The sequence below is a fragment of the Zalophus californianus genome, chromosome 4 (genome assembly GCF_009762305.2).
Source record: "Zalophus californianus isolate mZalCal1 chromosome 4, mZalCal1.pri.v2, whole genome shotgun sequence".
NCBI lineage: Eukaryota > Metazoa > Chordata > Mammalia > Carnivora > Otariidae > Zalophus > Zalophus californianus.
Window position 1 is genome coordinate 62913769 of NC_045598.1, and position 24574 is coordinate 62938342.

The window sequence follows — 24574 nt, forward strand, 5'->3', positions numbered from 1 at the left end:
ACAGGAATCTGCTGGGTTTGGAGACTCCACATGGGGTCGGGTGCCAGGGATAGAAACACTCGGTCACAGGCTGGGTGAGCACGGAGTGCGGCCAGAGACCGGATACATGGGAGTGACTGCTTTTCTCTGGGGGGTGCACTGAGGGGTGGGGCCCCGAGTTCTCAGCTCCTCCAGGCAGATTTTGGGAGGCCACCATTTTCACTCTGGTCCTCCAAAGCTGTCCCGAGAGCTTGGAGGGAACAAAAGCATCGGAGAGCAGCAAACCTGGGCAGATTCCTTGCCTGGACCGACAAGGGCGGGGCAATTCCGCTTCTGGCAAAGACATTTGGGAACCACGGCAACAGGCCCCTCCCCCAGAAGATCAGCACGAAGAGCCAGCAAGCCAAGACCAAGTTTACCGATCAAGGAGAACGGGAGAACTCCCCAGCGCTAGGGGAATACTGCACATAGAACTCATGGCTTTTTTACCATGATTCATTAGTTTTTCAAAGTTGATTTTTTTAACTGTTTTTTTCTTTTTTTGAATTTTTCTTTTTCCCTTTTTCAACCAACATCTTATCAATCCCTTTTTTTAAAAATATTTTTTTATTTTTCATTTTTTAGAGTCATATTTTATCCCTTCATAGTAGTTACCCTTATTTTTGGCATATATATATAAGTTGTTCTCTCTTTAAAATTTTGAGATACAGTTTCTTCTAACAGATCAAAATATACCCTAAAGCACTAGTGTATGGCTTTGTTCTAGTCTCCTGCCTGATCACATTCTCTCCCTTTTCTTTCTTCTTTTTCTTCTTTGTTTTTTGATCTTCTTCTTTCTTTTTTTAAACAACTTATCAATTCCTTTTATAAAATCTTTTATAATTTTCATCTTTACACTCATCTTCCATCCCTTCATTGTATCAACCCTTATTTTGTGCATATATAAGTCTTTCTTCCTTTAAAATATTAGGAGGCACTTTCTTCTAACAGACCAAAATATGCCCAAAATCTAGTGTGTGGCACTGATCTATGCACTAGCCTGATCATATTTGATCATGTTCTGTTTTTTTGTTTTGTTTTGTTCTGTTGTTGTTTGTTTTTATCTTTTTGTTTTTTTCTTTTTTCTCTCTTTCCCTTTCTTTTCCTCTGGTTTCAGGTCTTTTCTCATTTGTATAGAGTATATTTGCTGGGGATATTGTTAATCTGTTAGCATTTTGTTCTCTCATTCATCTATTCTCCTCTGGACAAAATGACAAGATGAAAAAAATCACCTCAGCAAAAAGAACAAGAGGTAGTACCAACTGCCAGGGACTACTCAATACGGACATTAGTACGATGTCAGACCTAGAGTTCAGAATCATGACTTTAAAGATACTAGCTAAGCTTGAAAAAAGCATGGAAGTTATTAGAGAAACCCTTTCTGGATAAATGAATTAAATCTAACCAAGTCGAAATCAAAAAGGCTATTAATGAGGTGCAATCAAAAATGGGGGCACTAACTGCTAGGATAAATGAGGCAGAAGAGAGAATCAGTAATATAGAAGACCAAATGATGGAAAATAAAGAGGCTGAGAAAAAGAGAGAGAAACAACTACAGGATCACGAGGGCAGAATTCGAGAGATAAGCGATACGATAAGACGAACCAACATCAGAATAATTGGGATCCCAGAAGAAGAAGAAAGAGAGAGAGGGGCAGAAGGTATATTGGAGCAAATAATAGGAGAGAACTTCCCTAATGTGGGGAAGGAAACAGGCATCAAAATCCAGGAGGCACAGAGAACCCCTCTCAAAATCAATAAAAATCGGTCAACACCCCGACATCTAATAGTAAAACTTACGAGTCTCAGAGACAAAGAGAAAATCCTGAAAGCAGCTCGGGAGAAGAGATATGTAACCTACAATGGTAGAAACATTAGATTGGCAACAGACCTATCCACAGAGACCTGGCAGGCCAGAAAGGACTGGCATGATATATTCAGAGCACTAAACGAGAAAAAAATGCAGCCAAGAATACTATATCCAGCTAGGCTGTCATTGAAAATAGAAGGAGAAATAAAAATCTTCCAGGACAAACAAAAACTAAAGGAATTTGCAAACACGAAACCAGCCCTCCAAGAAAGATTGAAAGGGGTCCTCTAAGCAAAGAGAGAGCCTAAAAGCAGCATAGATCAGAAAGGAACAGAGACAATATACAGTCTTTGTCACCTTACAGGCAATACAGTGGCACTAAATTCATATCTTTCAATAGTTACCCTGAATGTAAATGGGCTAAATGCCCCAATCAAAAGACACAGGCTATCAGATTGGATTAAAAAACAAGACCCATTGATATGCTGTCTGCAAGAGACTCATTTTAGACCCAAAGACACCCCAGATTGAAAGTGAGGGGGTGGAAAACCATTTACCATGCTAATGGACACCAAAAGAAAGCTGGGGTGGCAATCCTTATATAAGACAAATTAGATTTTAAAACAAAGACTGCAATAAGAGATGAAGAAGGACACTATATCCTACTTAAAGGATCTATCCAACAAGAAGATCTAACAATTGTAAATATTTATGCCCCTAACATGGGAGCAGCCAATTATATAAGGCATTTAATAACAAAAGCAAAGAAACACATTGAAAACAATACAATAAGGGTGGGGTCTTTAACACCCCCCTGACTGAAATGAACAGATCATCTAAGCAAAAAATCAACAAGGAAATAAAGACTTTAAATGAAAAACTGGACCAAATGGACTTCACAAATATATTCAGAACATTCCATCCCAAAGCAACGGAATACACATTCTTCTCTAGTGCCCATGGAACATTCTCCAGAACTGATCACATCTTAGGTCACAAATCAGGTCTCAACCGCTACCAAAAGATTGGGATTATTCCCTGCATATTTTCAGACCACAGTGCTTTGAAACTAGAGCTCAATCACAAGAGGAAAGTCGGAAAGAACTCAAATACATGGAGGCTAAAGAGCATCCTACTAAAGAATGAATGGGTCAACCAGGAAATTAAAGAAGAATTAAAAAAATTTGTGGAAATCAATGAAAATGAAAACACAACTGTTCAAAATCTTTGGGATACAGCAAAGGCAGTCCTAGGAGGAAAGTATATAGCAATACAAGCCTTTCTCAAGAAACAAGAAAGGTCTCAAATACACAACCTAACCCTACACCTAAAGGAGCTAGAGAAAAAAAGAGCAAATAAAGTCTAAACCCAGCAGGAGAAGAGAAATAATAAAGATCAGAGCAGAAATCAATGAAATAGAAACTGAAAGAACAGTAGAACAGATCAACAAAACTAGGAGCTGGTTCTTTGAAAGAATTAACAAGATTGATAAACCCCTGGCCAGACTTATCAAAAAGAAAGAGAAATGACTCGAATCAACAAAATCATGAATGAAAGAGGAGAGATCACAACCAACACCAAAGACATACAAACAATTATAAGAACATATTATGAGCAACTCTATGCCAGCAAATTAGATACCCTGGAAGAAATGGGTACATTCTTAGAGATGTATCAACTACCAAAATTGAACCAGGAAGAAATAGAAAACCTGAACAGACCTATAACCACTAAGGAAATTGAAGCAGTCATCAAAAATCTCCCAAACAAAAGCCCAGGGCCAGATGGCTTCCCAGGGGAATTCTATCAAACATTTAAAGAAGAATTAATACCTATTCTCCTGTAACTGTTCCAAAAAATAGAAATGGAAGGAAAACTTCCAAACTCACTTTATGAGGCCAGCATTACCTTGGCCCCAAAACCAGACAAAGAACCCATCAAAAAGGAGAATTACAGACCAATATCCTTGATGAACATGGATGCAAAAATTCTCACCGAAATCCTAGCGAATAGGATCCAACAGTACATTAAAAGGATTATTCACCATGACCAAGTGGGATTTATCCCTGGGCTGCCAGTTTGGTTCAACAGCCACAAATCAATCAGCGTGATACAACATATTAACAAAAGAAAGAACAAGAATCATATGATCCTCTCATAGATGCAGAAAAAGCATTTGACAAGGTACAGCATCCTTTCTTGATCAAAACTCTTCAGAGTATAGGGATAGAGGGTACATACCTCAATATCATAAAAGCCATCTATGAAAAACCTACAGTGAATATCATTCTCAATGGGGAAAAGCTGAGAGCTTTTCCCCTAAGGTCAGGAACGCGGCAGGTTTGTCCACTATCACCACTGCTATTCAACATAGTAGTAGAAGTCCTAGCCACAGCAATCAGACAACAAAAAGAAATCAAAGGCATCCAAATCGCCAAAGAAGAAGTCAAACTCTCATTCTTTGCAGATGATATGATACTGTATGTGCAAAACCCAAAAGACTCCACCCCAAAACTGCTAGAACTCATACAGGAATTCAGTAAAGTAGCAGGATATAAAATCAATGCACAGAAATCAGTGGCATTCCTATACACCAACAACAAGACAGAAGAGAGACAAATCAAGGAGTCGATCCTATTTACAACTGCACCCAAAACCATAAGATACCTAGGAATAAATTTAACCAAAGAGGCAAAGGATCTGTACTCAGAAAATTATAAAATACTCATGAAAGTAATTGAGGAAGACACAAAGAAATGGAAAAATGTTCCATGCTCATGGATTGGAAGAACAAATATTGTGAAGATGTCAATGCTACCTAGAGCAATCTACACATTCAATGCAATCCCCATCAAAATACCATCCACATTTTTCAAAGAAATGGAATAAATAATTCTAAAATTTGTTTGGAACCAGAAGAGACCCTGGATAGCCATAAGAATGTTGAAAAAGAAAAGCAAAGCTGGCGGCATCACAATTCCGGACTTCCAGCTCTATTACAAAGCTGTCATCATCAAGACAGTATGGTACTGGCATAAAAACAGACACATAGATCAATGGAAGAGCCCAGAAATGGACCCTCAACTCTATGGTCAACTCATCTTTGACAAAGCAGGAAAGAATGTCCAATGGAAAAAAGACAGTCTCTTCAACAAATGGTGTTGGGAAAATTGGACAGCCACATGCAGAAGAATGAAACTGGAGCATTTCCTTCCACCACACACAAAAAGAGACTCCAAATGGTTGAAAGACCTAAACCTGAGACAGGAGTCCATCAAAATCCTAATGGAGAACACAGGTAGCAACCTCTTCGACCTTCAGCTGCAGCAACTTCTTCCTAGAAACATCCCCAAAGGCAAGGGAAACAAGGGCAAAAATGAACTATTGGGATTTCATCAAGATAAAAAGCTTTTGCACAGCAAAAGAAACAGTCCACAAAACCAAAAGACAACCGACAGAATGGGAGAAGATGTTTGCAAATGACATATCAGATAAAGGGCTAGTATCCAAAATCTATAAAGAACTTATCAAACTCAACACCCAAAGAACAAATGATCCAATCAAGAAATGGGCAGAAGACATGAAGAGACATTTTTCCAAAGAAGACATCCAAATGGCCAACAGACACATGAAAAAGTACTCAACATCGCTCGGCATCAGGGAAATCCAAATCAAAACCTCAATGAGATACCACCTCATACCAGTCAGAATGGCTAAAATTAACAAGTCAGGAAATGACAGATGTTGGCAGGGATGCCGAGAAAGGGGAACCCTCCTACACTGTTGTTGGGAATGCAAGTTGGTGCAACCCCTCTGGAAAACAGTATGGAGGTTCCTCAAACAGTTGAAAATAGAGCTACCATATGATCCAGCAATTGCACTTCTGGGTGTTTACCCCAAAGATACAAATGTAGGGATCTGAAGGGGTATTTCCACCCCCATGTTTATAGCAGCAATGTCCACAATAGCCAAACCGTGGAAAGAGCCAAGATGTCCATCGACAGATGAATGGATAAAGAAGGTGTGGTATATATACACAATGGAATATTATGCAGCCATCACAAGGAATGAGATCTTGCCATTTGCAATGACGTGGATGGAACTGGAGGGTGTTATGCTGAGTGAAATAAGTCAATCAGAGAAAGACATGTATCATATGACCTCACTGATATGAGGAATTCTTAATCTCAGGAAACAAACTGAGGATGCTGGAGTGGTGGGGGGTGGGAGGATGGGGTGGCTGGGTGATAGACAGTTGGGAGGGTATGTGCTATGATGAGCGCTGTAAATTGTGCAAGACTGTTGAATCACAGATCTGTACTTCTGAAACAAATAATGCAATATATGTTAAAAAAGAAAAAGAAGATAGCAGGAGGGAAAGAATGAAGGGGAGTAATTCGCAGGGGGAGAAGAACCATGAGAGACAATGGACTCTGAGAAACAAACTGAGGGTTCTAGAGGGGAGGGGGCTAGGGGGATGGGTTAGCCTGGTGATGGGTATAAAGGAGGGCACATTCTGCATGGAGCACTGGGTGTTATGCACAAACAATGAATCATGGAACACTACATCAAAAACTAATGATGTAATGTATGGTGATTAACATAATAATAAATGAAAAAAAAGTTTCTCAAAGTCCACATTGAAAAAAATGTAATGAAAAATCTGGAAGAATTTTGTTTTAGAGTTCATTGTAATAAATATATATAATGAAAGCAATTTGGCAAAAGATGTAAAAAGTGTCATCTTCTTAGAATGAAAAAGGTATAATAAATCATCCCCCAAAATTGATAGATTCGATAAGACACAAATTTCAAACTTTGATATGTCAGAGGCAAAATAAAGGCCAAAGAAAATTAGGGAAATTTATAGCATTTGATAGATAAAATATTAACTTCTGTCATAAAACTTCTGTAATTTCATAAGACACTGTTGGAATACCAATAGAAATATGGAAAATGCCCCCAAAATGGAAAGAGGTTAATAAATAATACCATAAATATTCAGCCTTACTATTAGTCAAAGAAATACAAATTAAAGTCATTTTTTTATATATAAAAGAAGCAAAGTTTTTTGTTTTTTTTTTCCCTTAACGGACACAACTTACTGCTAATGAGAGAACAGTGAGAGAGACAACCTCAGAGACCGCTGGTAGGAGTACAAATTGCACATACTTCACAGGGAAGTTTTACAACATCTATCTTTTGACAGTGTTATGTTACTAGAAATCTGTCCAAAAGAAGTCTTAAGAAATACTACCAAGATTTATCCCCAGTTATGGTCATTGCAGTGTTATTTATATTAGTGAGAAATTCTAAGTAGTATAGACCTCTAATAAGGGGAAGAAACTATTTATTTTCTAGAGGGTAAAATATTATGACATATTAAAAATTTATGCTATTAAAAGTTTCTAATGCTTGTGATGTATTAAGTAGGGGAGAAAAGAATATGCAATGATAAAAAAATTTTTTTGATTTGAGGAAGTGACAGGAAATATACCATAATATTTAGATAATTTATTTGGGAGGGTGGTAGAATTTTAAGCAATTTAAATGTTCTTCTTTATGCTTTTATGAATTTATACTTTTATTCGTATTTAAATATTTTCTACTCATAAGAAAAAAATATTATTGCCATTGCCTCATAGCAAACTAAAATAGCACGTAAAAGTCAGGTTAACCGTATATATGAAAAACCCACAATGAATGAATATCATTCTCAACGGGGAAAAACTAAAAGCTTTTCCCCTAAGGTCAGCAACATGAGAGGGACGTCCACTCTCATTACTGTTGTTCAACATGGCACTGGAAGTCATAGCCTCAGCTAAGACAACAAAAAGAAGTAAAAGGCATCCAAATTGTCAAAGAAGTCAAACTTTCACTCTTTGCAGATGACATGATACTCTATGTTGAAAACCCAGAAGACTCCACCCAAAAATCACTAGGACCTCATATATGAATTCAGCAAAGTCACAGGATATAAAATCAATGCACAGAAGTTAGTTGCATTTCTATACACTAACAATGAGGCAGAAGAAAGAGAAATCAAGGAACTGATCCCATTTACAACTGCACCAAAAACCATAAGATACCTAGGAATAAACCTAACCAAAGATCTGTACTCTGAAAACTATACAACATTTATGAAAGAAATTGAAGAAGACACAAAGAAATGGAAAAACATTCCCTGGCTCATGGATTGGAAGAACAAATATTGTTAAAATATCTGTGCTACCCAAAGTAATCTACACATTCAGTGCAATCCCTATCAAGATACTATCAAACATTTTTCACAAGCTGGAACAAATAATCCTAAAATTTGTATGGAACCAAAAAGGTCCCAGATAGCCAAAGGAATGTTGAAAAAGAAAACCAAAGCTGGTGCCATTACATTTCTAGACTTCAAGCTGTATTACGAAGCTTGATCACGTAGTGATCAAGACAGTATGGAACTGGCACAAAAACAGATACATAGATCGATGGAACAGAATAGAAAACCTAGAAATGGGCCTTCTACTCTATGGTCAACTAATCTTCGACAAAGCAGGAAAGAATGTCCAATGCAAAAAAGACAGTCTCTTCAACAAATGGTGTTGGGAAAATTGGACAGCCACATGCAAAAGAATGAAACTGGGCCATTTTCGTACACCATACACAAAAATAAACTCAGAATGGATGAAACACCTACGTGTGAGACAGGAATCCATCAGAATCCTAGAGGAGAACACAGGCAGCAGTCTCTTTGACCTCGGCTGCAGCAACTTCTTGCTAGACATGTCTCCAAAGGCAAGGAAAACAAAGGCAAAAATGAACTATTAGGACTTCATCAAGATAAAAAGCTTTTGCACAGCAAAGGAAACAGTCAACAAAACCAAAAGACAGCCTTCAGAATGGGAGAAGATGTTTGCAAATGACATATCAGATAAAGGTCTAGTATCCAAGATCTATAAAGAACTTATCTAATTCAACACCCAAAACCCAAATAATCCAGTCAAGAAATGGGCAGAAGACATGAACAGACATCTCCAAAGAAGACATACAAATGGCCCACAGACACATGAAAATATGTTCCACATCACTCGGCATCAGGGAAATACAAATCAAAACCACAATGAGATACCACCTCACACCAGTCAGGATGGCTAAAATTAACAAGCCAAGAAACTACAGATGTTGGTGAGAATGCAGAGAAAGGGGAACTCTCTTACACTGTTGGTGGGAATGCAAGCTGGTACAGCCACTCTGGAAAACAGTATGGAGGTTCCTTGAGGTGTTAAAAATAGAGCTACCCTATGACCCAGCAATGGCATCACTAGGTATTTTTCCAAAGGATACAAACAGTGATTCAAAGGGGCCCATGCACCTGATGTTTATAGCAGCAATGTCCACAATAGCCAAACTATGGAAAGAGCCCAGATGTCCATTGACAGATAAATGGATAAAGAAGAGGTGGTGTGTACACACACACACACAACACACACACACACACACACACACACACACATGAATATTACTCAGCCATCAGAAAGAATGAAATCTTGCCATTTGCAACCATGTGGATGGAATTAGAGGGTATTACACTAAGTGAAATAAGTCAGAGAAGGACAAATATCATATAATTTCACTCATATGTGGAATTTAAGAAACAAAACATGAAAATAGTGGAAGGGAAGGAAAAATAAAATAAGATGAAAAAGGAGAGTGAAGCAAGCCATAAGAGACTCTTAACTATAGGAAACAAACCAAGGGTTACTGGAGGGGAGGTGTGTGGGGGGAAGGAATAATTGGGTGATGGGCATTAAGGAGGGCACTTGATGTAATGAGCACTGGGTGTTATATGCAACTGATGAATCACTAAACTCTACCTCTGAGACTAATAATACACTGTATATTTTAATTGATTTTAAATAAATGAAAAAAGTTTGTTAAAAAAAGTTAGGTAAACTGTGTTTTCCTCTTTTTTCTATTTATTGAAATAGTGACCACTCATAGTTCCCATTAAGCAAAATTAAACCTCTATTTTTGCATATAAGAATGGAGAAATTGCTCTATTTATAAATATGCAAAGCACTTTCTTAGTTTAATGCATATTTAAAACCCAAATTTTGGAATTATATGTAGAGTACTCTAAATGTACAATGATAGCTATTTAAGTACCTACCTCTAATAAGTAGTTGAATGCTAACAATTATTTGAGACACAAGAAAAATTAAAGTCATAATAATAAAGCAGTGGATGTCCTTTATTAGCCAAGTGCTGTTTATCTGGAAAATGGCAAAGGTACCATCTGTCCTCACCTATATACCTAAAATATCTTTTATGAGTATACAAATGAGAAGATGAAGCAAGAAAACCCTGGGTAAACTGTAAAGTATTAAACAAATGTAAAATGCTATATTTGAATAGTGTTATAATTTATTATTTTTAACTAACTTTATTTTATTTTTTAACAGATTGCTTTGAGGAACTGTAGCACACCTTTATTAAGAGCTTACTGTGGTTCACTGGAAGATAAGAGGTCTTTGTCACTCAACTGTGAATAAAATAACCCTGCTAATTATTCCTTTCTCCCTGATCATAAATGATTTTAAGTACTCTTAACTGTAATCAATAGAACAATTACTTGGACTCTGGTTAACAACGTTTAAACTATTCATCAAAGTCCTAATTATACATTACATCTTATAAATACCCATAAATAGGGTAACAGCACATTGAATTTTTGTGTTAATAGGTAATTAGAATAGTATTAAAAATTGAAATCATACACAATTTTAATATTTCTTTTTTTAGCCATTCCTCATGGAAAGACTTGCAAATATAAAAGCATATATTTCTCTTTTGTAAATCATAAAGGGCCTAATAAAACCAAAAAATAGTAGGTATAAATATTGAATAAGAGATCTAAATACAGTTTAATTTTAATATTGTTTTTAGCAATGGCACCTTGATTTTTAACCAACAAAACTTGTGATGCTTAAGAACTGTTAGTTTATTGATTCAGGATTCACATCTTTTGTGAGCCACAAGTTGAGGTTAATAATAAAACAGAATTACAAATAAAATACAGAACAGAATAAAACAGAAGTTTATAAAAATAGGTGTTACCAGACTTTCATTTTACATGATCACTGTACTTAATTACTGATTATTGGGAGGTTTTTTTTACCACTGTTTTACAGTATGCGTTTAGTTTGTCTGGCCCCACCTGAAGGCAAGAACCATACATTTAATCCTTCTTTAGATCTGTGCACCTAACACAGTGATCATACATGGTATAAGTAAATGTTGATTGAGTCAATGAACATGAAGCCAGAATTTTTATAACCGTTTTTCAGAGATATATTTTATACTCATAGGCACAGTCAGAGGGTATAATTTGGGAGATCTTTTAATTAGCAGTTATAGAATCGTTCTTGGTGGCTTCATGTTACTTTAAGAGACTAGTCCTGATTGACAAAATATTTTAAAATTGATATAGTCACAGTTCTAATTTATGTAATGTAAAATATATACATATTGCTAAATTATTTATTTTCAAAATAATTTTCAATAAATTTCAAGAAAAAGTTATTTGTTATATTTAAAATTATATTCTAAGAAAATATATCATTTACTGTGACTCAGATTACAAATTAAAATAATTGTTGACTTATTGCCTATACTGTTCTTTTTTAGGTTTGGAATCATACTTGAAAAGATTAAAACCATAATTAATGATGATGCAAGATACATGAAAGGATGCCTGAACATGAGGACTCAGAAGTGCTATGCAGTGAGATCCAACATAAATGAATTCCTTGACATAGCTAGAAGAACATATACAGAGATTGTAGATGACATAGCAGGTAATTTAATTACTTCAGTGTATTTTTCTGGTTTTTTTTTTTAGATTAAGCCTTTTTATGTATTTATTTAATAAAAGATTTTACTTATTTGACAGAGAGAGACACAGTGAGAGAGGGAACCACAAGCAAGGGGAGAGGGAGAGGGAGAAGCAGGCTTCCCACTGAGCCAGGAACCCGATGTGGGGCTTGATCCCAGGACCCTGGGATCATGACCTGAGCCGAAGGCAGACACTTAATGACTGAGCCACCCAGGCACCCCAAAATTAAACCTTTTTAGAACATGTGCTTTTTTGCTTGATAACTAGCCATGCATATTTTTAATTAAATTTTTGTTACCAAAAGAGATAAGGTTAATACATACTGTCATTTAAAATAGATTAAATATCAAAAACTAATGATGGAATGTATGTTAACATAAAATAATAAAAAATATATTAAAATATGATTTTAAAAATAAAAAATATCTCTAAATGTTATAATGTGTCTATTTTTTTCTCCCAACTTAAATATAGAGTTTCTTCAAAGTTAGAGTTACCTGAAGATCTGGAGATGTTTGTTTACCTTCATATAATATTGTATATAAATTAGATGCAAAATGCAGTTATCAGTACTAAGTGATTTCAGAAGAAGAAATATATTTGTCGAGAAGAGGTAGCATTTGAGCAAGTACAGTAATTGATTTAACAAATTTATGGAGTTTCTTGTAAATATAGACACTGTTTTGGGTACTAGTAATATATAGTGAACAAGACAAAGTCCCTGTCTTCGTGGAGCTTATGTTATAGTAGGGAAGACAGACAAAAAAGAAACGTGTGTGTGTGTGTTTATAGGTATAGAGAGGTAGATAGATGTGTATATCGATCACATAGATCATATAATATCACATGGGCATAAGATATATGATGAAAAATATAGCAGGTTATAGGGGTCAGAGAGTGATTGGGTGTGGAACCATAGAGGATGGGAATGTTTTTAGTAGATAGAATAGCCTAGAAAGGAATTCCACATACTGGCAATGGTACAGACCGAAGCACAAAGGCTAAGGAAACCTCACTGGGCGAAGAAGGAAATTGGTTAGGATAGAATAGGGCATTCCCTGACAGAACTTGTAAGAGGTAAGGTTGGAAATGTAGACTGGGGACCAGAATTTAGTCTTTGAAGGCTGGGAGTTTGGATTTTTTTTCCCTAAGAGAATGCAGAGGCACTGAGATATTTTTCTCTGTGGAGTGAAATTGATCAAGATGATTGAATGAATTTGAGTAGAGCACTGGAGACAAGGAAACCATTTTAAACTATTACAAGTTAAAGCATTTGAGTGATAGCAATGTATATGAGAAGAGAGAAAGCAAAGGTTGAAGGAAGAAATGATGAGTTAATAATAGAGTAGTTATGGCCATGGTAAAGGGAAACGTAGGTATTGGTGCTAATTGAAATTTCTAGCCTGAGAGTGGTGGTATCACTGAGAGAAGCAGGAAAATTGTTGGAGGAACTATTTCGAGAAATAAAGATGTTGATTTTCACAAGTAATGTTCAAAGCATTAATGATCATCAAGTTAAAAATAAAAATTTAGAACTCTGTGGTAAGTTTGAAGTTGATAGGAAAATTTGGATTTTTTAGGTATTTGTTGTATCCCCATTTTCTTTTTGGAATATTTTGTTTTGCAAAATATATGTCTTGTAGAGAGAATTTCTTATTCTGAACTAATGATTATAATAATATATACGATTTCAAAAAAGTTGAATGAATAACAAATGAAAACTAATATTCCAATAGAGTACAAAATAGTCTTAATTTAGTTTATATTATTTTTTACAGTTTTTTTTACTTTCAAACTACCTATTGAAATGACTATCTTTGTACTACCAATTTTTTTTTTTTTAAGATTTTATTTATTTGACAGAGACACAGTGAGAAAGGGAACACAAGGAGGGGGACTGGGAGAGGGAGAAGCAGGCTTCCCGCGGAGCAGGGAACCTGATGCAGAGCTCGATCCCAGTGGGGCTCGATCCCAGCGGGGCTCAATCCCAGGACCCTGGGATCATTACCTGAGCCGAAGGAAGACGTTTAACGACTGACCCACCCAGACGCCCCTACCAGTTCTTTTCTTAAAAGGATACTTGACCATCATATGTGTTAGACCTTACTATTTATGTATAAAATAACAACAACAAAAAAAAAACTGTGATTTTTTTTTAAACAGAAAGAGTAATTTTCTCATTAAAATTATTTTTGTTTTTCTTATTTCTGGTCGCTAGGAATGATATCGCAGCTCGCAGAAAAATACAGTCTTCCTTTAAGGACAAGTTTTAGCTCTGCTCGAGGATTTTTCATCCAGATGACTACTGATTGTACAGCCTTACCCAATAATCAACTTCCTTCAGAATTTATTAAGGTTCATTTTAGAGTTCTGGTTTGGAAATTATTATTTCTGAATTACATTTTACATTTTTTCAGACATTCCTTGAATTTTACATGCCAAATTTCTAAATGTTCTGTATATTTCTTTCCTACTCCTATCAACCTACCTAATAGTTATAATAATCTAAGAGTGAGGTAGAAATTTTTTATTTTTTTATTTTTTTGGAGAAACACCAAACAGTGCATCCCATTGTTCTGGAAGCTTGGTATGTGTAAAAAAAAGGAAATGGAAAAAAAAAAGTCCAAAAGGTATTTTTGATCCAAGGAATTTGGAAAATACTGTACCATCTCCTGTTTTAGGTAGTTCTCTATGTACATTTGCCTATTAAAGGTTTAAAAGTCCTGAAATAAATCTGTTAACTTTTTAAAATCCAATATTCCCAAACCTTTGGACCAGAGAAATATTTTTTCTTAAATACTTATTAACATCTTCATGATATACCAGTTTGGGAAAGTCTAACCCCATCTAATTTTGCTTTCTCTGCTCTCAGGGGGTAGCTTTCAACAACAACAACAAAAAACCATTTAACACTTAGGGTTTTTAAATACACACTGTATTACCAGGTGATGGGGGATGGAAAAAGAAAAGAATTGGTTGAGACATAATAATGGGATTAGAAATTGAGTGAGTTTCAGATATGGGACAAGGGCTAAGATGGGTCAGAAATTACTGATATCTGTCATGCATATTACTGGGTAATAAGATGTACTGTCTGACATTTCTACAGAGCTATTTTAAGACCTGTTCAAATAGTTGTGCCAGAATACCGTAGGTTAACTTTAAGTGCTTTAATTTTAGAAGTGATCTTTTCTTTTTTGCAGACATTATTTGAGACTTTATTTGTGATGCTTTATCTCCAAAATTAACCTAAATATCTATGCTGTTTAAAATCTTTATGTTTGATTTTATAGGAGTGTACACCCATCTTGACATTTTGTTAATTTTGTTTGTTAATTTCCTAACAGATATCTAAAGTGAAAAGTTCTTACACATTTACATCAGCAGACTTAATTAAAATGAATGAAAGATGTCAAGAATCTTTGAGAGAAATCTATCACATGACTTATATGTAAGCACATTTAAAATTTTGAATATTAAATTGGTTCAATTTGAAGCATTATAATAAATTTCACTAATTGGCTTTTTGTCTGCAGAAAATGATAAAATTATGAATGTTAGCAAAGAAAGAACATTTCATGGAAGAACAATGAAAACTTTTAAAGTCTGTCATTGTGATTGGAATTGCTCAACCTCACAGAAGATTCAGGGCAAATCTAATTACAAAAACAAAAACAGAAACAAAAACAAAAAAACATCATTCTACCTGATACTTCTGTAGTATACATTCCACCATGATGTAGAATTTGGCACATCTTGGGCTTCATTCAGTTTATTCTTTTCTTATGGTATGTAAGCCCTCAACTTCTCATGGCATATATTTATGGTAATGATATGCTCATATATCATTATGTGTGTATGTGATATGTGTACGTCATATCACATATATATATATATGAGCATATCATTACAATAATGCCAATCTTTTGCTGGTCATGAAACTGTAGCAGTACAGCTGGAAATAAGAAATAGATCATTCATGGGCAGGGTGAAGGGGGGCCCGGCAAAAAAAAAATCATTCATAATCGATGAGCTGAGATGATAAAGACAAATGTTAGACTTTCAAAACAATTTCAGGGCATAGACCACAGAGATTATGAGATATGATAGGTTTGGGGGACATATTTCTCCTCATAAGGGAAAAAACCAAGACCTTGAGCTAGGATCAAGAGTCAGGTGCTTAACCAGCTGAGCCACCCAGGCACCCCTTAAGATTTTATTTTTTAAGTAATCTCTATACCCAGTGTAGGGCGTGAACTCACAACTCAGAGACCAAGAGTCACATGTTCTACCAACTGAGCCAGCCAGGTGCTCCAAGGAAAACCTTTTTTATTATGTCACAGTGTAATACCTCTGCTATGTAAAAGCTTCAATAATTATGTTAAGGTGTGTGTGTGAAAGAAAGAATATATTAAATTTTGTGTTGAATTTAACATTTGCAAAAAACAAAACTATTAGCAGATGGGATCTATTGAAGCATAGTGAGGTCTTGTTTGACCTATAAAAATAATTTTATTAATGAAAATTAATTTTATTAGTATTTAATAACAGCAGTCATTTCAAAAACATGGTGTTAGCATACCAGAAGATGCATTCTTGCTACAAGTTCCTTGAACTCAAAGAACTTCAATTTCCTAATCTCTAGAATGAGGCAAAAGAACAATAGACTTTACTTGTAGAATACAACTGAACTGTGAATGTTATTTTACCTTAGGCAATGAATTTGATATTATTTTACAATTATATTTTATGTCCCTCTTTAAAAGCATTACCTGACTTCCAAACATGTACTTTCAGGATAGTGTGCAAACTGCTTAGTGAGATTTATGAACATATTCATTGCTTATATAAACTATCTGACACTGTCTCAATGCTGGATATGCTCCAGTCATTTGCTCATGCCTGCACTCTTTCTGACTATGGTAAGTTACTTTCTTTGGAATAAATATGTTGCGTACTGAAATTTGTATTCCATCCAAGCAATTTTATATAACAATTATGAATGTTTTACATTTTTTTACCTGAAATATATGGTCTCTTGCCTATGGTCTTAGACTAAGACTTAAAATAGAAAAAGTAAAATTACTCTTAAAATTTGTTTTAAATGTCAGAAAATTGTTTACTGAGAAATTGACAAATGAGAAAGAAAATACTGCAAGAAACTTTAAAGGTTCCCCAAATAGGAAAGACTGAAAAGCTTCCTCCTTGGTGGAAATGACAATGATCCAAATTGATAGAGTTCAAATCTGAAGACTCACTCAAAACAGTGTGACAGAAGCAGATGAGAGAAATGAAATCTCCAAAGTGAACATTTTCTAAACTAGCTCCTTAGATATAAGCATTTCAAGATCAGGGATAATATAAAAAAAAAAAAGATCAGGGATTATATCATATATTTTTGTATCACAAATCTTTTGTAACCCAAGATCTTGAATATAAATATTAAGTAATTTTCTAATATTAAGTGAAGGGAATACTTCAGATTAACCCCTTGAAATTTCTTATCCAACTTATCAGTAATAACCACACTCCCATATACAAATTTATGGAACCTAGTACGTGATAAAAAAGTTTGAATAATTATGGACTTAGTATCATTAATAACATTGAAATTTCTAGTTAAAATCACTAGAATTCCCCAAATACTATGTAAATTTATTTTTTTGATGGGAAATAAGTATTTTATGAAGATTTTTTTTCTTATTTTTATATTTCTTATGGAAAGGTTAACTCTTTCAATTGGTATTTTATAAGCCAAAAGGTTTCAATCTTTTAGATCTCCTCTGGGGTCAAAACCATACCTTAGGGATCAGCTATTTTAATAGTTTTCTTAGCTATTAAGATATTTGATGTTGCTCCATTTTAATTTGAGAGGGATCATCCTGAAACTCCAAACCTATAAATAATGACTTTTGGTGTTAAAAATACTTTGAAAGTAGTTTAAAAATTATTTTCTAACCAACCTCTTTTATAATGAATGGTTTTGAATGCATTTATTCTGGAGGCATGTAGGAGTTTAGTGTTTACTTGTCCCCATGCCCTGTCTTCCTCCCTTTCCCTTGGAAGGTATTCATAGAGACCTGATCATTATTTGTTTCTATAAATTAACAATATATTTTGTGTCTGTTTTGTCTATCATCTGGGTATTCTTTTTAGACAAAATTTCTGTAAGTTTCTGGACATAAAATTGTATTTGGTTCTACTTTATATCCATATGTCATTTGAAAAGCTAAGTATGCCAAATTTGAAATAAAGCTTAAGGTGGGAATTAAGTAAATGTACAATTTTGTAGTACTGGTAATTGTTTTTTAAAAGTATTATTGAGGTACCTGGGTGGCTCAGTTGATAAGCGTCCAACTCTTGATTTCGGCTCAGACCATAATCTTAGAGTCATGAGACTGAGCCCCTTGTTGGGCTCCACACTCAGTGGGGAGTGTGCTTGAGATTCTTTCTCTCCCTCTCCCCCTACCCCCACCTCACACTCTCTTTCTTTCTCTCAAAAAAAAAAGTATTATCAATGGCTAGTTGACTCTTTTTAATCTGTATAAATCTGAATGTTACAGACTGTTAAAGGAGCTCAGGACAATGACAAAGAACTAAATCCTAGGGTTCCCTGGAAGTGAATAAAAGTTGTGATGGTGATTAGAATGCATCAATTACAATCTAGAGGGATTTTGTAGGGATTTAGGATAAAATAATACCTTAATACTTTGTCCCAAATTGACCCTAGTAAAATCACACATATACACCATGCAGACCATTAAACATAAATATATTAATCTTACCAAACCTTTCTTTCTTTTTTTTAGTTCGGCCAGAATTTACTGATACTTTAGCAATCAAACAGGGATGGCATCCCATTCTTGAAAAAATATCTGTGGAAAAACCTATTGCCAACAATACCTATATTACAGAAGGAAGTAATTTTTTGATCATAACTGGACCTAATATGAGTGGGAAATCCACATATTTAAAACAGATTGCTCTTTGTCAGATTATGGCCCAGATTGGTAAGTTATGGCTTTATTTCATACTTAGCAATTCTTCTGCTCCCATTTAAAATGTTTTGTGCCTAATATTTTAGATCCAGGTGCCTAATTAACCCCAAAAGAGTTTGGAGTAGGTTTTCTTGCCTAAAAGTATGATAGTGTTTATTATGTAGACCATAACTTTTACTATTTGGTATTGATTAAGCTCCGTCCAATCTGGATTGCATTGTACTAAAAATTTTGTACGACGTAACAGAAGTAAAAACTACCTTACTATAATGATTAATGTTGTATCAATTATTACTAAACTGAATTATATTATTTCTGATTCAAAACCAAACTTTGTTGTGAGAAAAAGTGAAATAAGTAGGATAAGCTGCTGCCTTTAGTAACTCATGTAAGATTTTTCCCAAATTATAACATTGGGGAAAAAAACATCTTTTACTTAATTTAAGGGCTACCAGTAACTCAGACACAGCACTTGATACAGTAACACATATATGTGTTCATACATACACATATAAATGGCTGTCATTGGCCCAACAATGTCATGTATTTCTTGGTGTAAAGGTACAACTTAGCTCTGAAAACTAGGTTTCCTTGAGAACTCTATGAATCAGAAATGACATGATTTGTCCTAATACAGTGGTTCTCAACCAGGGATGATTTTGGTCCCTCCCCCACTGTACTCCTGGCCCCCAAATTTGGCAATATCTGGAGACATTTTTGATTGTCACAACTGAAGGGAGTGTAGAGTCCAGAGATGTTGCTGAACATCCTGCAATGCACAAGACATTCTTCCCTCCCCCTGACACATGTAAGAAAGATTATCCAGCCCAAGATGTTAGTGTGGTGGTTGAGAAACCCTGGCCTAATGTAATAAATTGTAAGGAGAATACAGCAATAATAATACTGGTGATACAGTACGGATTTATCCTTACTACTGGGAAAGAAAATCAGAGGTGAATAGTGAAGAGTAAATATTGGGTTTATAGTTGTATTGCAATGAAAGGGACGTCTTAGCTAATTTCCCTCCTTTTATAAAGAAACTGATTCATATGTGATAATAATTTTATTTCTGTTTGAATAGTTATGAGGAGCACTGTCCTTTAAAAAAACAGGCTGTGCAATTGTTGGACATCTGTAATTGTTAGAGCATTCATTATACTGACTTGAAATCTGATTTTCTATAACTTCTATTCATTAATCCTAATTCTTATATTAATCTCTTTTGATGATAGCCCCTCAAATATTAGAGGAAAATTATTCTACTTCCCATCACTTATTTTAAACCTCTAAAATACCCAAAATTATATACAGTATCTCATATAATTTGATCATAAAGGAAACAAATTTGAAAGGCATGGAAATTAAGAACATAGGCTTTGGAGCTAGACCTAGCTTGTCTAGTTACTAGCTCTGTGATCTAAGGCAAATCACTTAACTTCCTTGGTTTTCTTATCTGTAAATGAAAATTCTAATAGTACCTAATTCTAAGAATTGTTGTAAAGATTAAGTGAGAATAATGTATGTAAAATACTATGGATGTAGGGAAAGGTATGAGAAAGAAAGAGACTTTCCAGGCAGAGGTAAGAACATATTCTAAAGCAAAAAAACAAAAAAACAAAAACCAGTATGATGTGCCCAAGGAAGTACAAGAAGTCCAGATTCCTTTGTAGAGCAAACAGTAGCTGTGAGGAGTGTAGGATATAAAGCTAGAGACTGGGCAAGAGCCAAATCATGAAGGGCCTTAGGTACTTAACTGAAGAGATTAAACTTTATCCAGAAATCTGTAGGGAACTATTGAAATTTAAGTAAGAGAATCACATGATTGGATTTGCCTTTCACATAGATTATTCTGGCTGATGTATTGTTGGAAGAGAGCCAGACCAGAAGCAAAATATCAGTGGGGAGCTTCTGTAGTAATTTTTAGACCTAAGAATGTTAGCCTTTTTGGTGGAGGTAAATACAAATGGACTAAGGAGAAAGTATGAACATATACCATGTATGCTATATCCTCTCCTTGGTACTTTCACATTTATTTTCCCATTTAATCCTTCCAGAAATCCTGTGAGAAAGTTGTATTTAAGAGATCTGCTTTTGAGGTGTGATCATTATAATTACTATTGTTATTTATTTATTTATTTTTTATTGTTTTCAATTTTAATTCCGGTATAGATGACATACAGTGCTCTATAAGTTTCAGGTGTACAGTATAGTTATTCAACAATTCTATACACTGCTCAGAGCTCATCATGATAAGTGTGCTCTTAATCCCCTTCACCTATTTTACCCACCCCTTCACCCACCTCCCCTCTGGCAACCACCAATTTGTTCTCTATAGTTAAAAGTCTGTTTCTTGGTTTGTCTCTCTGTCTCTATTGTTATTATTGTTACTTTTATTTTTGTTAGTATTATCCTGACTTTTGCCTTCTTTTCCTGCTAGTCCTTTTTCCTTAGAGATTGATGCTATTCTTCATCCTTATCTTGGTTTTAAATCATGGAATAATCAGGAGTTTGTTTCTTCACTCCCTTTATTTCACCATTTTGTTCTATATGCTTGATACTTTTCCCATTCAACTATTTGTATATTTTTATCCTCTTATGATTTTAGAATGCCTTTTATGTCCCATTCCATATAGAGGTAGTTGCATTAATCAGATTGATTTGCTTTCAAAAGGTGAATATTTTAGATTATTTAGCATGATAAATGCTCAGGCAGAAAAAGTCTCAGGGATGAAAACTCACCTTTAAAAAAAATTAAATGTCTTGCTTTCATTCTAATTCTGGGTATTTCTATACATTTCTAATAACAGATATTTCCTAATACTTCTTTCTGTAACAATTTTATCAACTTGAGCTTCATAATCATTTCCTCCAAATTTTCCTATTTTGAATTTTTTTATATAACTGTATTATTTAACATTTTTGTGAAGTTTATAATCTTTCTAATGTACTTGAATTTATGCTGTCTTACGTTTATACGTGAGAAAGATGAGACTGGGAGAGTCTAATTGCTGCCCAAGGATATATGGTAAGTGACAGAGCTGGGGCCATGTTGTCTAACTGTATATCCAGTGATCTTTCCACTACATAATCCTTAGCTAGGTTAATAAATAATCTGAGTTGGTGAAAAGTGCAAAATATTAGTACTTATATTTTATAAAAGCATTTCAATTTATGTTTTTTTTAATATAAAACTATTTATTGACCACTGTTTACCAGTATTTACAATAAAGTAAATAATACAGTTGGATAACATTCTGACTACAAAGTTACTGTTTTTCCTGGTTTCTGCTGAACCAGTAACTCAAATACTGAGAAGACTGAGCCTACATGTCAGGAACGAGTTGGGGTAAAGAAAATACATGCAGGTTAAGAATTTGGATTATAAAAGTCTGTCCACCCATTTATTCCAACAGGTGCTAAATTGCCAACATCTCTAACCATCTGATTATGATTAGGTTTCCATGAACAGTCTTAGACATTCCATGAATCATGATCTTTTAGTCAATACAGCACAGAGATTTCAACTTCTTGAAGAGGAATGGTTCACTAGAAGGAACCTTTAAATGTCCATTTAACTAAGTTTTGCTTACCTAATTAAAACACACCAGGACTTGTCTAGTTTTGTCATTTGGGTGGGGAGGTTGTTGGTGGTGATAAAATTTTCCTTTCAGGGATCTTACAAATGAACTTGCATTTATGACTGTAGATATGAATACAGATTCTGATATGGCTGCTTTTAAATTGTCCAATTTAAAAATCTGAAAGGTTAAGGCTTCAGGAAAAACTTCAGTTTAACTTTAAGTGATTTATTTCTTAAGTTGCTTAAAATGATAGCATCCCGGAAACACGGGCTTATCCATGGTTATAAATGCTGTTTTTGTTTTGGTGAATGTTTAAAAACAAAAACCATTTATGTATGTATTTTAAGTATACACACAAAAACCCCCTAAATAAACAAAAAATCCAGAATGGTCCTTAGGCATATAGGAATTAAACACAAATTCTGACTGAGTAACGACTATGAGATTTCCCCCAGCATTTAGAAAAGGTGTTCTCTAATGCAGGGGGATAATATACCATGGTCTCAAATATTTTTTTTCTGATAAAGGAAGCAACTACAGAAAGCTTTTATTTGTTCAAAGTAACCAGTGCTACAGATGCAAAAAAACCCCAACAACTCCCCCAATACTACTTCAAAACAAACATATCGAACTTGATTTTCACTAGAATGTTATTTCTTCACACTAATAAATCAAAAAACAAAGACCCGGATTTTTTATATATATATATATATATATATATATATATATATATATATATATAAAGCAATGCAAACAATTATTGAGCTTCATCTTCTGGACAAGAATGCCAAGTTAGTCTCTCTTCATAAAAAGCAATTACAATCTGAGGACACTTCATATTTGCCTCTTTTGCCAGCACCAAGTCTGCCTCATCTGAATCTTTCCACTTCATGAGAAACATTAATTCTCCACTGCTGTCCGTGGCACCAATTATTCGTTCAGGATCAAGACCTCTGGCAAAGCCTCTTGGTTTATCAGCAGCATCTCTTTTCTTCTTTGATTTGCTATCATCAGATTCACTGTCAGATAAAGATTTTCTTTTTGTACCATCTTTTTCTTTACCAGCTTTTTGAGAATTAAGAAATGCTTCAATTAACTCTGAACAATCTAAATTTTCTTCAGGTTCCCAAGTATTGTCAGCATCTGTAGATCCCTTCCACTTCAGGAAATACTCCACCTTCCCATTCACTACATGTCGGTCCAGTACTTTTTCCACCACAAATTCTTCAGGCTCTGCCTCTTCTACTTTTTTACTCTTTCCATTTTGTTTCTTTCCTATTTTTTGCAATGTAGTTTTATTGGAGGCCATTTTTTATTGCAGACTTGAAGAGCTATTATTCACCGCCTCCGAGCTGCTCCGGGTCCCGGGTCCCGGGTCTGCGGCGTCTCCGGCCCTGCGCGCCTCAAGCTCCAGCCACATCCGAGGAGGAGGGGGCTGGGTTGCTGCGCGCCGGGCAGCCGCTGGAGGAGGGGTGGGGGGTGGCACCTCAATTTACGTTTACTTTATATTTTACAGGATCATATGTTCCAGCAGAATATTCTTCCTTTAGAATTGCTGAACAGATATTTACAAGAATCAGTACTGACGATGATATTGAAACAAATTCATCAACATTCATGAAGGAAATGAAAGAGGTACCCAAACTAACGTTTCCTTATGTTAAACATATGTTAAATTCTTCCACTAATGGTCAATTACTATGTATGAAAATATCCTTATTCTAAAACATGCAGATGTGCTTATATTCCTCTACAAGAGCCAGAGGGCAGTCAAAGACAGCTTCTAATTCTGTCTTATGTGGAAATGGAAGAGAAGGTTTTATTGAAAAAAACAGTTTTAAAGAAAAAGCTAGTATTGAACAAAAAACATAATTTCATGTTTTTGTATGGGATATATAAAAGACTGTCAGAAAACAATGACCTGTTCAGGACCATTTTGCATTGTATCTATTGCTCTTATTAGGTTTGATTTTAAAATAATAGATAACTGTGTTAGAATGCTTTTAAAAATCATCCTCTTGTGTGCCCCTTTAGAATTTTCACTTTCTGTAACAAAGTATGTGTCATCACCTTTTTCTGATCTGAGCAAATATCAAATAGACTTGAAGGGCTAAAGGTATTCAGTATAGCTCTTGAGCTATCTTCAGGAGGTAGGAATTAATGGATCACTGTAGAGTTGGATAATTTTCATAAATAGGGGGAGAATAGTTATTATCTGTGCTACTGTATGTGACTTTTACATAATTATTTAGTATGTATTGAGTATCTGTGGGAGAATATAGCA

At 34.8% G+C, this 24574-nt stretch overlaps 2 protein-coding genes across 4 annotated transcripts in view; one reads left to right on the forward strand and one right to left on the reverse strand.

Moving 5' to 3' along the window:
* Positions 1 to 24574, forward strand: part of MSH4 (mutS homolog 4) — a 100573-nt gene that overhangs the window by 60147 nt on the left and 15852 nt on the right. For all 3 annotated transcript variants that reach the window (XM_027607662.1, XM_027607604.1, XM_027607627.1), the window contains exons 10-16: positions 10279 to 10343; positions 11504 to 11673; positions 13930 to 14066; positions 15059 to 15162; positions 16509 to 16633; positions 18521 to 18721; positions 23807 to 23925. In XM_027607662.1, the coding sequence (XP_027463463.1) occupies positions 10279 to 10343; positions 11504 to 11673; positions 13930 to 14066; positions 15059 to 15162; positions 16509 to 16633; positions 18521 to 18721; positions 23807 to 23925 (921 nt within the window). The remainder of the gene's footprint in view (positions 1 to 10278; positions 10344 to 11503; positions 11674 to 13929; positions 14067 to 15058; positions 15163 to 16508; positions 16634 to 18520; positions 18722 to 23806; positions 23926 to 24574) is intronic.
* On the reverse strand, positions 23038 to 23908 carry LOC113930668 (chromobox protein homolog 3-like). The gene has a single exon (XM_035726953.1). The coding sequence runs from the start codon at positions 23597 to 23599 to the stop codon at positions 23048 to 23050; it is 552 nt and encodes a 183-aa protein (XP_035582846.1). The 5' UTR covers positions 23600 to 23908; the 3' UTR covers positions 23038 to 23047.

Coding starts and splice junctions, on each gene's coding strand:
- LOC113930668 (XM_035726953.1), bottom strand. CDS start 23,599: ATGGCCTCCAATAAAACTACATTGCAAAAAATAGGAAAGAAACAAAAT.